This window comes from Erythranthe guttata, chromosome 11 (genome assembly GCF_056151865.1).
Source record: "Erythranthe guttata isolate IM_541 chromosome 11, IM_541, whole genome shotgun sequence".
NCBI classification, from domain to species: Eukaryota; Viridiplantae; Streptophyta; class Magnoliopsida; order Lamiales; family Phrymaceae; genus Erythranthe; species Erythranthe guttata.
Genome location: NC_142543.1, coordinates 5,038,825 through 5,054,952, shown reverse-complemented (window position 1 = coordinate 5,054,952; position 16,128 = coordinate 5,038,825). Strand labels below are relative to the sequence as shown.

General features: G+C 36.9%; 2 protein-coding genes across 3 annotated transcripts; one reads left to right on the top strand and one right to left on the bottom strand.

The window, feature by feature from the left end:
- Nucleotides 1-1,124: 1,124 nt before the first annotated feature.
- LOC105958003 (uncharacterized) lies at nt 1,125-8,769 on the top strand. 2 transcript variants are annotated; one of them, XM_012982004.2, is made up of 12 exons: nt 1,152-1,568; nt 2,070-2,126; nt 2,230-2,300; nt 2,792-3,658; nt 3,806-3,899; nt 4,011-4,160; nt 4,258-5,022; nt 5,116-7,136; nt 7,242-7,344; nt 7,428-7,488; nt 7,897-8,048; nt 8,127-8,769. In XM_012982004.2, the coding sequence occupies exons 1-12, from the start codon at nt 1,493-1,495 to the stop codon at nt 8,471-8,473; spliced, it is 4,764 nt and encodes a 1,587-aa protein (XP_012837458.1). In that variant the 5' UTR covers nt 1,152-1,492; the 3' UTR covers nt 8,474-8,769. The 2 variants fall into 2 exon arrangements, with proteins under 2 accessions (XP_012837457.1, XP_012837458.1); XM_012982003.2 differs by having other exon boundaries at nt 1,125-1,568; nt 5,116-7,344.
- Nucleotides 8,770-8,817: 48 nt separating this feature from the next.
- LOC105958004 (catalytic/ hydrolase) lies at nt 8,818-11,321 on the bottom strand. Its single transcript, XM_012982005.2, has 10 exons — nt 11,059-11,321; nt 10,888-10,959; nt 10,679-10,758; nt 10,186-10,285; nt 10,036-10,089; nt 9,827-9,904; nt 9,647-9,744; nt 9,511-9,568; nt 9,301-9,422; nt 8,818-9,209 (listed from the first exon to the last, which is right to left on the bottom strand). The coding sequence occupies exons 1-10, from the start codon at nt 11,260-11,262 to the stop codon at nt 9,053-9,055; spliced, it is 1,023 nt and encodes a 340-aa protein (XP_012837459.1). The 5' UTR covers nt 11,263-11,321; the 3' UTR covers nt 8,818-9,052.
- Nucleotides 11,322-16,128: the final 4,807 nt, after the last annotated feature.

Here is a 16,128-nt window from a genome sequence, read left to right as displayed (position 1 = left end):
AAACTTACACGCCAAGTTTTATATTGATAAGAGAAAATAGAAAAAGACCAAAGTTGGAGTTGATGAAGTTGAAGAGATTGATGAACATGAGGATGTAGACTCTCGTTTGAAATTGGTGGATGCAAAAAATTTAAGTTACATTGATCTTGAAGATTATGAGTGATATATTAGTTTTTTTACAAATTAGAGATCACAAATTGAACTTTGTTGATGTTATTTTTATGAGCAGTTATGACGTATGTCCTATTTATGATATATTTTATGATAAATTATTTTTTTTAAGAAATTAGGAATGAGTAGTTTGATTAAATTTTACATTTTTTTAGTATTTTTATTATGTAGATATATATATATATATATATATATATATATATATATATATATATATATATATATATATATATTATTTTTAATAGTTGATTAAATATCGTACGATACGATACAATACGATACACGGAGGAAAACGATACGCCGATATTTTCCGATTCAATAACCATGATCTCGAAGTTCCAAATGATGATTTTGTAGTTGCTACATTATGTCAAATATAACGAATAGTTCAATCACCCAAATAGATGATTTGTTCGACCCTACACCCGGTGAAAAACACCGGGTGGGTCTTCTGCTGCCACGTGTCTCTTCTTTGTATTTTATAATAGATTCCCCGCTAGGGTTTACCTTTATGGGTTTTAGAAAAATAAAAAAAAGAACACGTGGCAGCAGAAGACCCACCCGGTGTTTTCACCGGGTGTAGGGTCGAAGGAACCCAAATAGATAGTCATCTATACACATAAATACACTTTATTATTATTATTATTATTATTATTATTATTATTATTATTATTATTATTATTATTATTATTATTATTATTATTATTATTATTATTATTATTATTTTATAATTTTGATAAACAATTTAAATTAAACACTGAATGAAATATGAGCAGCAAAATTGACCTTTAACCGATTGTACATCTACAAATTACCAATGGACCGACTCGACTATATGCCAATTTGCATAAACTCCGAATTTCTGTAATAGGTGTGGACTAGAAAAAATTGACCAGGGTCAAGGGTCTTTATCAGAAATAACTATTATATGGGGGTCATTTCATAATTTCCATAAATTCCCCCGAAAAAAAATAAATAACAATTCACGATTATTTGATTTGGCTGTTCTGACCACCCAAACCCTCACCCTCTGTTTTCTCCTTCCTTGCATATTTTCTCTCTCTGCATCTCTCGATTGCTCTCGCAAACCCTAATTCTCGCTCTATCTATATTCAAACATATCTGTATACATCTCCCAATTCGCTTTCGAAATCTGGTTCACTCTGCAATTCTCGTATTGAATCACTTCTCTCTCCTCCTCTCTCTCTCTCTCGTTCTCGTTCTCGGCGGCGTACTTTTATTCTTGTGCTTTTTTCTGTGTGTGTTTCGGTTGAGGTTTGTGATTGGTTGCTGATTTTCTCTGTGATACCGATTTAACCTAATGGCGGAAAGCAAGCTAGATCTCCCGGAGGATCTCATCACATCTAAGCCGTCCGATCAATCGTGGATTCCGAAAGGTAAATTGCTGTTCCTTGATTCAGTGTCGATTTTCTTTTTTTCCTGTTCCTGATTTAGGTTACTTGGTTTGGATTTGGCCGTCTTATGCTTAATTTTTGAACTTGCATATATCGATTGATCTGCCTTTGAGATGTTGCTTTCAATTTGTGACCTAGGGTTTCTAATCAGGTTTTACGCTTCAGATTTAGTTTTTGTTCATGGATTTGAATTCTATAGATTGATTTATTTGGTCTTTTGTGGTTGCAGTTTTTTTTTTTTAATTTCTTATTTCTGGGAATCCGATGGACTTGATATTTTTTTTTTCGATACAACTTTTAATTGAACTACAATTTGAAGTTCAACTGAATCTATGAAGTAGTTTTGTGATGAGTCCATCACTTGAAGCCTTGTTGAGTTTTCAGTTTGGTCTGCCTTACATACCCTTAATGGGAATACTTTTTTTTTTTTTAATTTATTTTTACTTTTAAAAGTTGATTTATTTTTTCTTTTTTGGTTTCAAGCTTCCATGGGAAATGATGAGGACAAGGGGTTGGTGGGTTTACTGGATGAATCCAAAGGTAACTAGGTTTTTCCCAACCACTGTTGTAGTTATGGTGCATTTTGTCGCACATATTATGTATCTTATATACTTGCCTTGCTCTCGTTTGTATTTTTCTGCAGATGGAGCAGTGTCTGAGAGCATCCCATTGTCTCCGCAGTGGCTGTATACCAAGCCAAATGAACCAAAAATGGTAAATTGCATCCAACAAGCATTTTAACTGATTTTGATATCATCATAACTCAAGGATAATCTCCGCTTTTATGGACTTTAAGTTTATTGTTAGATATACTGTAGATATATCGACACTTACAGAGTGAAAATCATGGAAAAATCTTTGTTGAAGATTGATAATTGCAGCACAGCTGGAGTTCGTCAACATTGTGAAGAAGCATTAATATGTTACTTATGTGCATGTCGTTCCTCAAAATTTGATTCATGTTATGAGAAACTGTTTCACGTATCTTTAATCTTTAATAGCAGCAGCATCATATTGTGGGGACAGTTGTCATTGGTAGTGTGAGTTTTCTCGTGCATCATGTCACCCTTACTATGGAGTAATTATACTGAGTTAGAAAACAGATAGTGTGTCCCCCTCCTCCATTCAGATTTTACCATTTCCTTCGTTCCTATTTATTTTGCTTAGGCTTATTATTTATCACCTAAGATATCCCTCTTAAGCAGGATACCCGTGGGCCAAGTTCTCTGTCTCTTGGTAGCTCTGCTGATTTGAATCAGAAGGAGGTATGGCGTGGAGATGCAGCTGAAGAGAAAAAAGATTGGAAAAGGGTTGCTTCAGAACCTGATAATGGTCGCCGCTGGCGTGAAGAAGAAAGGGAAACTGGACTGCTTGGTCGAAGGGACCGCAGGAAGACGGAAAGACGGGTTGACAATGCTCCAGTCAGAGAAACAACTGACAATAGATCCTTACCTGCTGCTGACAGGTGGCTTGATGCAAGTAATCGCAATTCTGGGCATGAAACAAGGCGCGATAGCAAATGGTCTGTAAGGTGGGGTCCTGATGACAAAGAGAAGGATGCTCGGGTGGAGAAGAGGACAGATGTTGAGAAGGAAGAGTCACTTGGTGAAAGCCAATCTGTTGTTTCGAATAGCCGTTCTGTTGCTGAACGTGATTCAGATACTCGTGATAAGTGGAGGCCTAGGCACAGGATGGAGGCAAATCCAGGTGGCCCTGTTTCTTATCGTGCTGCTCCAGGATTTGGGCCCGAAAGGGGACGGGCTGAGGGCTCCAATGTGGGCTTTACTGTAGGGCGTGGCAGATCCAGTGTTTCAGCTGTAAGACCTCCATCTGCAGGTCCAGGTCCAATTGGTGCTGCTCAATATGACAAAAGCGGAGATACTCTTGGAAAACCAAGCCTCTCCGTTGAGAGGTTTGTTTACCCGAGAGGCAAACTACTTGACATATACCGTAAGCAAAAGCTGGATTCATCCTTGGCTCACATGCCCGACAATTTGGAGGAAGTTCCCCCGATAACTCAGTTAGATGTTGTTGAACCTTTAGCTTTTGTTGTTCCTGATGCTGAGCAGGAAGTGAGTTTATCAAACTGACTACCACTTTTTTGTATAAGTTTTGCTTGCTATTACACATGAATGTGGCCTCTGCTCTTAGATTGATGTCTTAGAAACGTAAACTGACTACCGTATTATTGTATAAACTGATCTCCTTATTGCTTACAGGCCACTCTAAATGATATATGGAAGGGTAAACTGATGAGTAGTGAAGCCTCATACAGTTCATTTAAGAAGGGTAGATCCATGGATAATATTTCAGGTAATCACTCTTTAGAAAGAGCCACTAATGTTATCTTTCTCTTAGTTTTCTACTACCTCCTATTATATTATGCTGGTTATATTACTACCCTTTCTTTGTCTTTCTTTCTAGATGTGGGAGACCTTGAATCCACAAATGGAAGACAGGCTTCCCTCTCTGCTGATTTCACCAAGGAGATACCAAATGACCTTCAGAAAGCTTCAGTGGATTTTCATGAAGCTAGTGCTGACAGCATCTTCTACAATAATATACTAAATACAGGTTTCTTAAATGGCAGAAATATACTTTTCTTTCAAATGTTATTTAGAAAGAGTTTTCAATTTTAACAACTAAAGGGATTTTTTTACTCCGGCTTCAGAAAGAAATGCTGACCGTGAAGGAAAGTATGAAGTTTCCGATGCGATGAATGGAAGAGAACTGGAAATTGGTAGTTTACAAGCTCTAAAGGGTGCACAGTTTGATGCCTTTAAACTGAATGTTGCAGATTCTGCTGTTAACCAGTTTGGCAGCGTGAAAACTGCCCCATCATTTGTTGTTACAAGCAAACTTCCTGATGAGTCAAACTCCCTTTTTGCCATGCCAACATCAGGGCAGTATTGGGAAGGCCGGCATCATGAGATTGAAAGCAGAGGCAATGAATATCAGTTAGACAGACGAATTCCTGCAGAGGAAATGAGTTTGTTCTATCAGGATCCTCAAGGGGAAATCCAGGGACCGTTTCTTGGAGTGGACATCATATCATGGTTTGATCAAGGGTTTTTCGGGACTGATCTACCTGTCCGCTTAGAAGATGCTCCTGACGAGTCACCCTTTCATGAATTGGGAGATGTTATGCCTCACTTGAAATTTCGACATGAATATGATAGTGGAACTGATTTAAATTCCAATCTAGAAAAATCAATTGCAATGGAGGGTATATCAGAACCAAGCTTACAATCTGGTGTTCCTGTTCCTCAATCTATGCCCTCTAATGCAGCTGAGCGCTCAGGCTGGCACTTGTCTGATTTTGATTCTCTCTCTGCACATAATGTTCAGTCAAAAGCATCTGAACATCAACGTAATATGTCACAACACATGTACTCTCAAGGAGAAGATTTCCGTGATTTTGGTGCCCAAGACGAAGGTTTGCTTCTAGTTACCATTGCTCAATGATTTTTACCATTTAAAAGTTACGTTTATGTCTAATTCTGTTACTTGTCTCTCTCTTTTCGAACAGAAATCGTGTTTCCTGGGAGACCTGGAAGTGGTGGTTCTGCTATGGGGAAGATTCCCAGAGGATATGGTGAACCCTCTACAAATACTGGCACCCAGTCTTACATGACTAATGAAATGACTGAGTTTGGTGTCCCTAATCAGAAAGATGGTAAGTTGCATCCTCTTGGTTTATTGTGGTCTGAGCTTGAAAGTACATATGGTAGGAATGATCAGACACTTCCGTTTGGTGGAGTTGCACAAGAGAAACTTGTGAACCCTCTATCTGGAAGGCATGCCTCTTTTGGTGCAATGGCTGATCAAACTCATGCTCCTGAGACATGGAATGATGTTTATGGAAGCAACTCACTTTCCGAATCCAACTTGTATCGAGATGGCATGGATGCCCGCCATTCTTCAAGAATGGACCAAGACTTTAACCATTTTGATTTAGTAGATAAGCTGCCTCAGCAACTTCAGCAGCAGCAGCATATTCAGGCACATAACATGATGTCACCTCATAATACGCACTTGAATGAAGCGATACTACATGCGGGTCCAAGTTCAAAATTGATGCACCACAAACAGCTAGCCAATCAAACGGGGCAAGATGTGGAACACATTTTGGCGCTCCAGATGCAGCAGCAGAGGCAACTGCAAATTCAACAACAGCAGCAGCAGATAGAACAGCAACAGCAATTCCATCAACAGCAAATGTTGAAAGAGCAACAGCAGCAGTCTCAGGCCAGGCAGATCCTTCTTGAGCAGCTTTTGCAGAGCCAAATGCGCGAGTCTGGTCGTGGACAGTCACGTATTGACGCTCTTAGATCGAACGCTGCTCTTGAACAGGTCATACTGAAGCAACAAATCCTAAATGATCTGCAACAACGTTCCCAATTTCCTTCGAGGCATTCTGACCCATCTCTCGAGCAGTTGGTTCAAGCAAAATATGGTCAAATGCCTCATCAAGCGCATCAAAATGATTTACTAGAACTCTTATCCCGTGGAAGGCATGGACAAATCCACCCCCTTGAACAACAGATTCTTCAGCAAGATCAGCTGCATGGTAGGCAGTTGGGGCTGAGGCAGCGATTGGAGATGGAAGAAGAAAGGCAACTGAATCCTGGTTGGCCGCATGACGAAGCTAGTCACTTCCACAGAAATCCCGCTTCTCATAGAGCTATTTCTGCTGGATTCGGCCCTATGGATTTTTATTCGCAACAAAAACCGCCTTTGGAGGACCATCTCCGCCACCTCGATCGCAATCTTTCAGTACAAGATAGACTTCAACAACTTGGTCATTATGACCCTGGTATGTTGCCCTTTGAGCGCTCAATGTCGTTGCCTGGTGGTGGCGCTGGGGTAAATCGTGATGTGAATTCCATGGCCCGTGCACAAGGTTTAGAAATGCAGGAGCAGATTGCACGGATGCACCATGGTGGTCAAGTTGGTGGTGGTTTTTCATCTGGTGTTCATTCCCACCCTTTAATTCCGAATCAGTTCCATGGTTCACGCTTGGACTCAGTGGAAGGTCATTTGCCTGAGAATAATAGTCAGTTATCAAATGACTGGATGGAGTCTAGGATTCAACAGCTACATCTTCACAATGAGAGGCAGAGAAGGGAATTGGAAGCCAAGAGGAATACCGAAGATCCTAGTTTGTGGATGTCGGCTGGAGCACATGACGACAGTTCAAAGCGTTTGCTGATGGAACTGCTGCATCAGAAATCTGGCCAACAATCGAACGAACAGTTTGATGTAACTAATGGAACACCTCATGAGAGAAGGCCACCGTCAGGTCATTATTCTGGGACAAACATGATTCCGAACCATCCATTTGGTGGGCTTTCGGATCAAGAGTCGGGTTTCAACAACTCATTCAATGTTGGGTCTTATGGTTCTGATTCTGGTGTACCACCACCTCAGAATCGACTCTCTGAGGGGATAACCAATGTTATGGAAATTGGTGGATTCCCTTATAGATCTAATGCTGGACCATTAGTTGATGGCAAGCCATTTGTTTCGGACATTGATGAGAACTCTCAGGTAATCCCTGATAATTCTAGCATGAAAAATAAGGCAGCCAAAAAACTAACTCTGTCTAATGTGGAAGAAAACAAAAGAGTGCTCATAAATGAAGGTAACATTCAGGGAATAATTTCAGAGGCCCAAGAAGGCGTAGCTGGCATGGTGTCTGTTGAAAGAGGGGAGATGCCGGTCACTGTCCTTAGCAGGAATAAGTCTGGATCTGCTGGTAATGTTTTTACTTTCCTCGTTTATTTTTCTTTTCTTTGACTTTGATTTTTCAATGACTAACATGCTCTGGATAATGATCAGTTTTTCACAATGAGAAGATTGGATCAGGCGATTCTCTATTGGAGGATGCTTCTAAGGATAGGTAACAAATCTTGGCTAATTTTGTTTGGCTCTGCTCCTATAATTAGCATTTATTGATATTATAATTAATGTAGTCATCTGTTTGGAAGTATACTAGCATCAAATTGAATCATTTACTGACCAACTTGTTGAATATCTGTAAAGCAGCTAAAACAACGTTCCTGATTTCTTGAAGTGTGGTTATGATGGATTTGTAAATAGATTGGAAATCTAGTAGTACCATGACATATCAAATCTATTTCACTCGTCTTTTCTATTTAAAAAGTATATCGTACTTGGGCTCTCTGCTAGATATCAACTCTTTCTCTAAATGTGGTGATTATCATAACTATGCTTGTGTGTGGATAATTTCTTGTTCGTCTGTTTTTCGTTATCCTACGTTTTTATTAATTTCTTACTCGAATTAAAGGTTGCGATCTTCAAGTTCAAAAGGACCAGAAAACGTGTTGCTGAGGCGTCCACCTGTTTCACGAGCTGCATCTTCTCAAGAAGGGTTGTCTGAACTGACTGCTGATCCAGTTGCTAGGGGGAAAAATCTTTCAAATACTCTACCTTCTGAAGGTAAGATCTTTATTCTACTAAATCAATTTGGCAGCTAATGCCTTTTTACTTATTCGATAGATTTTTTCTCATCCGTAGGGGTGAGGAGAGAACAGGGAGGTAATAATGCCGGAAACATGGAAACAACCGGAAGAAGAGACGCTGCGCAGTTTAGAAGAACATCGTCGTGTAATGATGCTGATGTATTGGAGACATCATTCAGTGACATGCTTAAAAGCAATAATACCAAAAAGGCAGCATCGTCATCATCACAAGAAACAACTGGTAATGCGTCGGCAGATTTGTCTTCGGATGGAATGTTGGCTGCTGCTCGGAACAACAAAAAGAAGGGTAAAAAAGGTAGGCAGATTGATCCTGCTCTTCTTGGCTTCAAAGTTACTAGCAATCGAATAATGATGGGCGAAATTCAGCGCATTGAAGATTAATTATAGAAAAGGAAATGCAGTTGTATTGTTCAGCAATCACTGTACAGGGTGGGTTGGGTTTTGTACATTTTTTCTTTTTTTTTTTGCTTAATTAGAGGTTAATTTTTATATTTTCACATGTATTTTTTTCGGGCATCGTGTTGCAGTCCCATTTGTGAGTTTGTAGGGTTAGTTGAATTTGTAGCTTGGCACTTTAGAAGCCAGTCTAGAATAGGTGAACATAACTTTTTTTTTTTGAATATTAGAAATGACAATAAAATGAATAAAATGTAATACTAATTATGTTTTACACTTTATTTGAAGTTGTTTGATTCGTTTCAGTCATTGGATGTTGCTACATCTAGTTGGATACAAGAATTTTTTATATTTCTTTATAAAATAATAGGAATTTGAGAAAAGTTAAGAGGGGCCATGGCCCCCCCTCTTGGCCATATGAAGGCTATGTTTGTTACTAAAAAAAAACACCGTACAAAAGTGGGATTCGAAGCAATAGTTCATTTCACAACTCCGAATTCTCTTCAGCTTCCGTGGTTACTAATGATACGGAATGGGAGCCATAATATGGTGAGGGATGGATATTTACGAAGAAGACCATCGACTGTTGAAGATTTGATAAACGGTTCGACCCATTATCCATTCCTTCTCCGAAGATGATAACTCCACTTGTTCGATTAGTTTAACCACTGCTTCTTTTGCTTCTTTATAGCCACACTCAGGAACCACATACGGAAAATCACTGCATAAGATTTCCAGCATGTTATTAATTATTTGTTCCTTCATCGAAGATTTACTCGTGTTCAAATAGAAGAGAATAAAACGTTGAGTACCTTCCCCACATGACACGGTTAGCACCGTAGCTAGAAACAATTTTTGATAAAACGTCGGACAAATCTTCATACGGATATGGATTTCTCGAAACTCTGAATAGGGCACTTAGTTTTACATATACCTGTCTCGATTTTCATTCATAAGATATGTATTGTATTAAGAGAATTTTTTTACGAATTAATATATATGTCCGGCAAATATTTATTTACCTGTGGAAATCTAGATAGGTGCAGCAGCTTTGAGAATATTTTTTCTTCTTCGTAATTTCTGTAAATCTGAAATAATAAATACATGTGTACGTGTAAATTTACTAAAATTACTAAATTTTACCGATCGGCAGCTTACGTTGGGGGTTTACAGAAACCCAAATGATCAAGTATAACAACTGTAGAAGGAAACTCCGTGCAGAGTTGTTCGATTTCCGATAAATGCAGATCAAGACCCTAGAAAACAAGAATTCCTCCATTTTTAGCATCTTGTAATAAAACGAACATTTTGTAATTCTATATTTTAAAATCGTACGACCTTCATGCACATGAAACCAACTGGTACACCAAGCTCTCCAGCTTTCGCAAACATGGCCTTCCCCACTTCATTTGTCATCTGCAAAAAAAAAAAACAAATAATAATAATAGATAAATGAATAAAAACAGAACAATTAAAATTGTCCATACTTGAAATATTAAGTATATCTTCTCTTTAAATGTTCGTTTCTATGACAAATGAATTGATACCAATTGACCAGACGGCCACAAGTATGGATTGAAGCGCACAGCACGATATCCATCCTGTAACAACGTAATTTAACGTCGTGTGATTTTAACAAAACTCAAAAAAAAAAAAAAAATTAATAAAATGTAAGATATGTTGAGATTCTTTAAAACCTTGGAAACGAGATTTTGAAGGTGTTTGATGCCTGTCCCATCTTCAGCCGGATTCGCAAGGCAACAACCAAGAAACTTCGAAGGGTATTTCTTCAAGACACTGTTTATAGTACATTCATCTCGTGCAAGTCAATTTACACAACTATTGATATCGACAACGAACAGTCAAATTTCCGGTTTAATGAGTATATTTCTGGTGATTTTTTTTTGACAAATCTGAAATAATTTATTGGAGATATTAATATTAAATGATACATTTCACTAACATTTTAAGCTTTTGATTGAGATGGTCATTCAACATGGTATCAGAGCCGGACCAAATGAAAAGGTCCAGAGTTCGAATCCCACTATTAATGATCATAATACAAACGGCAATATTTTTTTGCCTAGTGATATTTACATGAGATTTCAAGTGCATTGGATAAAAAACGACACTTTTGCCTCGTAAAACGGAAACTAGAGAAATTAAAGAAGCGTATTCGGAGAAAGTGACCTTGTTACATAAGAATGATCAAACTTATGATTGATGGGCTGCACTATAAGGGCTCCATCTACACCACCCTCTCTCATGCACTGCATCATATTATAATATCAAATAACTAACAAAATGAACCAGAAAATGCAAACAGAGCTAATTGCAGAAAACAAAAAAAAAAAAAAAAAAAAAAAAACCCTACCAAAAACTGGAAATAGTACACATACCTCAAGCAAGAAATCAACATGACCCGGTAAAGTGGGCTCCTGACCCGGAAAATACGGGTACTCCTTTGCAGCCTTCAACATCCAGTAAAATATAAAAAAATGAGCATTCTTTACAATTTCATGGAGGAAAAAAAAAAAAAACACACACACACACACACAATGAGATTTTACCTGTTGAGGGGAAGCCCATACGTGTAAATGCGAGTCGATGACTTTGGGCGGGTCGGGTCGATTTCCGGTTGACATTTGAGCGGTGCACCGTTGTTGTAATCTAGGGTTTGAATTCGATTTCCCTTTGAATCCGTTAAGCCCAGAAATATTTGAGGAAATGTGAATTGCCAGAGGCTGCAGCGAGTTCAGTTTCACTGCTGCCATTATTTGTTTGTTTATTCCCTCATAAATAAAGTCTCTTTTTTTTTTTGGATCAATCAAATTTCGCCACCGATCTCAATCGGCTCGTGAACTTTTCTATATTCTAAAAGTTCCCCTCAAGTTTCGGCGATTTATAAAACGTACCCCTTTACATTCGGAATTTTGTATTTACAACCCTTATACTATGAACTAGTAATTAAAATTTTGGGGAAATTTGCTAGACACCCCTTATTTTGTACTTATATGGCTAGAGATCATATTTGTTAGATGAATATAGACATATGTCCTTTGATCCAATAAATTAATATAAATAAATTAAAATAATTAGTATATAGACCATAACACCCTCAATTAATAAGAAAACAAATCTTATATATCCTTTCTCTCCAATCTCACGTTACTTTCCCCTATATAATTCCTCATCTCTCTCTCCTTCTGCATCTCTACTCTCTCTCTCTCTCCTTTTTTTTTTTTTTTTTTTTTAATAAAGAAATATTATAGAGATGAAAAAAAAAGGATCTTTTTAGATTATGAGAGGATTTCTTTGTGAAAGAATTAAAGAGGACGACAAACATCCCCTCCCAAAAAAAAAATCAGAAATTCAAAATCCTAGCCAAATTCGCATTGTGTTTTCCGTATGTAGAACTTCCCATCGTTTGTTGTTAGCAATTTCCGTTTGCAGTTGGTTTAATTTCGTTTGTTGTTTGAAGAATTGCGTTTGATGTTGAGATTCGATTCCTCTGGTTTACAATTTGCAAGGTATGTCTTAAGTTACATTTTACAAACATTTTGTTTAATGTTTTTGTTGTTTGCAAATTGTTCTATAAACAATTTTTTGGTTGATGTTTTTAATGATGCTGATTTTTTTTTTTATTTTTTTTTTCAGTTTGCTATTTGCATTTGGCCAAGTCATAGGTAGTTTATTGCTTGCAATTCAATAATGCAAGTTTTGTTGAATGTTTTTCTTCAGTTTGCTGTTTGCATTTGACGAAGTCATAGGTAATTTTTTGTTTGTAATTAGTAATACAAATTATGAATTTTGTTTTTTCAGTTTGTTGTTTGCATTTGGCGAAATCATAGGTATTTTGGTATTTGCAATTCAATAAATATAAAATGTAATTTTCAGTTTGCTATTTGCAGTTCGCGGAGTCATAGACGTCGCAGTTCCCGGATCATAGGCGGTGGTGGGCTGCGATGATGTTTTTAGAGTATGACCGAGTTTGTAAAATAAATTTTATATTTTTGTTATGAATTAATTTATTTGTTTTAGTGTTAATATTTGGAAGAGAGATGTTTGGGAATTTGTTTTGATAGAGAGATTTTTGGGGATTTGATTTGATTTAATTTAGGGTATTTTTGCCATAATAAATATTATTATTTTATTAAAACATTAAATTTTGACTTGGATTTACACACATAAATTATAATATAGAGGGACCTATACCAAATTGCCCCTAAAATTTACCACCATTAACATTGGTTAAATATGATTGGTGTGGAAATTGAACGGAACGGATCGAAAAGAGCCCCTTTCTGGAAAATTTCGGATTCTATTGCCGAAGCAGAAAATGTTTCAATTTCAATCCAAATAATCGGAATCTAAAAACCCATTCAAAATTTGGGAATCCCTAGAAATATTTTAGAGTGTTGAAATTCTTTGAAATTCTTATCATATTTATAATTTTCGGGTATATAGTGATTTTTTTTGAAATATACAAAATTTCTATTGTTTTTTTGGGAAAAAGTTCAATTTAGTTTTTTTAAATCTAATACGATTTATAGCATATTTATCCAAACAATTTTAGTGAGGTTGATCACATATATAACATAAAATAGAATTATATCTAAGAAATTAATCGGAAATGAGATGCGGAACCTTTTAAAATAGGGATGACAATGGGTCCGTATTAGGTAGGATTTGGATTCAAAACTGAAACGGTTGGGAGTGGGTTTTGGTCTTCTAATCGATTTTGGGCGGGTAATGCACTTTTCCTCTCTGTATGACATTAGCTTTGCGCTAAATATTCTTCCTCTCTTAATGACATTAGTTTCAAGCTAACTTTTCTTCCTCTACTAATAGCATTATTTTCGACATAAGCATTCTTCCTCTCGTTGTGATATTAGCTTCGAACTAAGTTTCGATTGACGATTTATATTTTCCTCTATAATTAAACTTCTTGTTTAGAAGTTATAACTTACGGGGATATCAAGTTGTCTTGTTTAGAGTAGTAAATTCTATTCAATCAAATATATGATTGTTAAATTATCATACTATAGTGGAGATTGATGCCAACATTTTCAAATGTTTGGGGTGTAGCTACCAATGGCCATAGTCTATGGGATGTGAATGTCAAAAATTTAATATCTAGGATTTGAATGCTAAATTGTCATAGTTTGAGGAGGTGAATGTAAATTACACTTATTGAACTTTTATGTTTGATTAATTTGAAAAGCTATTCATAGAACGTTTTTTATTGGCTTGCAGTGCGATTTATTTCATTTGTAATTTTCCAATAAGAAAATCTCAACTCTCACAAAAATCTCACAACTTTCGTGATATAGTGCACAAAATGCAGTGACTAAATTCGTCTATGAATGCACGAAATCTATGTGTTTATCATCAATACAGAGCACGAAGAACGAAAATGGGGGCTTTGATGATTTCTTTCGTTTCGTGCAGTAGTACACGAAAATGAAGGCTTATGTTTCATGTAATACTGCACGAAATCACTATTTTTTTTATTATTATTTAACCAACTTATTTGTTAACAGTCAAATAAATACAAGAGAGTTTAATGACAATAAATTCAAATAAATATTCTTAAACTCAAGTACTAATACAAATTGAACCAAAATTCAAATACAAATACAAATTACAATAAATAATATTTTATAAACTACCGATCATACTTTAATTGTTCGTACACGTGTAGTCCTAAGATTTTTAGCTCTATGATGTACCCATGCCAGACATATAGGTGGTAGAGGACTATTTGCGACTAAAGACGACTAAATTAACAAGCATGAAATGACTGTGGTGCAATGTCACAACAATCATACATGATAATTGGCCATTGTCAAACAGAGGAAGGTAAGTCATACTCTCCACTTGGGTCAAAAGTACCACCAATGCATTGTATTTGGTAGAAATGGCCAAGCCCATTTTATTCACGCCCATCCAATATGCTTGTGGACAAGGATATGAGGGTCAGTCGCTCTTGCATATCACCTCAACATATGCAATACTGCCAAAAATCGACGTGTACGTATCAGCATGCTCGTATAAATCAATAAGCAACTCCCTTTTAACTTGAGGCCATCTTTCTTGATTCATGTACATGGCTTGAGCAATGCACCAGTACCCACAATTTTCATCCACCATCACGTTGACATAATCTTGAATAAGACGGACCATAAATTTAGGCACGAACAAGGGCGGACCCAAACCCTACTGGTAGGGAAGGCTAATTTTTTTTTTTTTTTTTTTTTTTTTTTTTTTTTTTTTGTGTGGGGATATTGGATAAAATTAACAGAGAATTAATATTATAAAATAAAAAAGCATTAAAAAAATTACCAATTTTTTTTCCCGCAGAGGCGGGGGCCCCATCAAGTCACAAGGTGGTTCCGTCCCTGGGCACGAAAGAATAGAAGTCGATTCATTCATGTGCAAATATTGGAGGGGTATCATATTCTTGTGTATAGGAATACGAGAACAACGAATTTTCATCTTCGATTGAAGTGTTCCATCAGTGGTTTTATCAATCTTTGCTGGAAGGAGGTTTTGTGACCCTTAGAACCACAAGACGACTTAATTGTCACCGAATCAATATGATACTGTCATCCGTAAGGGCCTCTCTTTGTCGAGTTATTCTTTGTTCGTCCTTTGGTCTTAACAAATGATGACTCGGAATGATGAGTCGTTAACTAATGAACGATGCCACGCAATGAGGCCACAACATTTATCTTGCTCATGTAATTCATTTTCTTCAACTCATAATTCAGGTCATCAATTTGTTTATCCACAACTGCCTCACGGTTCGTTTGATATTCAGATAGCTCCGAAGGTTCAACTGCCATGATATTCCAAAACGGATGTAAGTCTGAAATGATGAACGTATCATTATCATTCATTTTCTGCACAATTTGGCACACACAAGGAAGCCAATGAGTATTCTAAAGATAGCGGGTGCAACTACTTGGATCTTGTACCCCGGGGACTTCATCTCTTGATCCAATTTTTCCAATGACAGATTCGTGAAGTAACAAATCAAACCCTGAAAGCACGACTGCGCTGCAGTATGCTTCCTTATCTTGGATGATAAGGCGAATCACACTTCAATTGACTAATTTGGGTTTGAACTTGGTCTCGAAGTTTGCCTGGCACATTATCAACACCTCCGAGCGAAGAATTTAACCAACCCTTTGCTAAAGAATGAGCACTCTTCATCTTCTCCGTTTACAACAACAATCAAATTATAATATTTATATTACTTTTATAGAATATATTTTATCGTTTAAATAACTGCAACATGTAATACCTGTTGGCGCTCGTGTTGCCAAAATGATACACATTGCGAGTATAGGTTCGAACAAACTTCTCATTGTATATCAACAACGTATCATTCAATTATTGTATCAGTCTGGGGTATATATCCTGCATACGTCCAACAATTTCATCGTAATTGTACATATACTCTTCTTCGGTTTCTGATTTTCCCATCTTAGCTCACACTCACGTTGAAATATAAGACCTTGGTCTTTGTTGCCTCCCATACATTTCATCGCATTTGCCTAAACATTTCTGTTTATATGTAAACAACATGTAATACGAAACGGGAAAGACCTTTGGCAGTGCTTTCAAAAGAGTCA

Coding starts and splice junctions, on each gene's coding strand:
- LOC105958004 (XM_012982005.2), bottom strand. CDS start 11,262: ATGGCAGCAGTGAAACTGAACTCGCTGCAGCCTCTGGCAATTCACATT. Junction 9,745..9,826: donor TTGGTTTCATGTGCATGAAG/GTCGTACGATTT, acceptor CTTGTTTTCTAG/GGTCTTGATCTGCATTTATC. Junction 9,210..9,300: donor AACCGTGTCATGTGGGGAAG/GTACTCAACGTT, acceptor AATCTTATGCAG/TGATTTTCCGTATGTGGTTC.
- LOC105958003 (XM_012982003.2), top strand. CDS start 1,493: ATGGCGGAAAGCAAGCTAGATCTCCCGGAGGATCTCATCACATCTAAG. Junction 5,023..5,115: donor TTTTGGTGCCCAAGACGAAG/GTTTGCTTCTAG, acceptor CTTTTCGAACAG/AAATCGTGTTTCCTGGGAGA. Junction 8,049..8,126: donor AAATACTCTACCTTCTGAAG/GTAAGATCTTTA, acceptor TCTCATCCGTAG/GGGTGAGGAGAGAACAGGGA.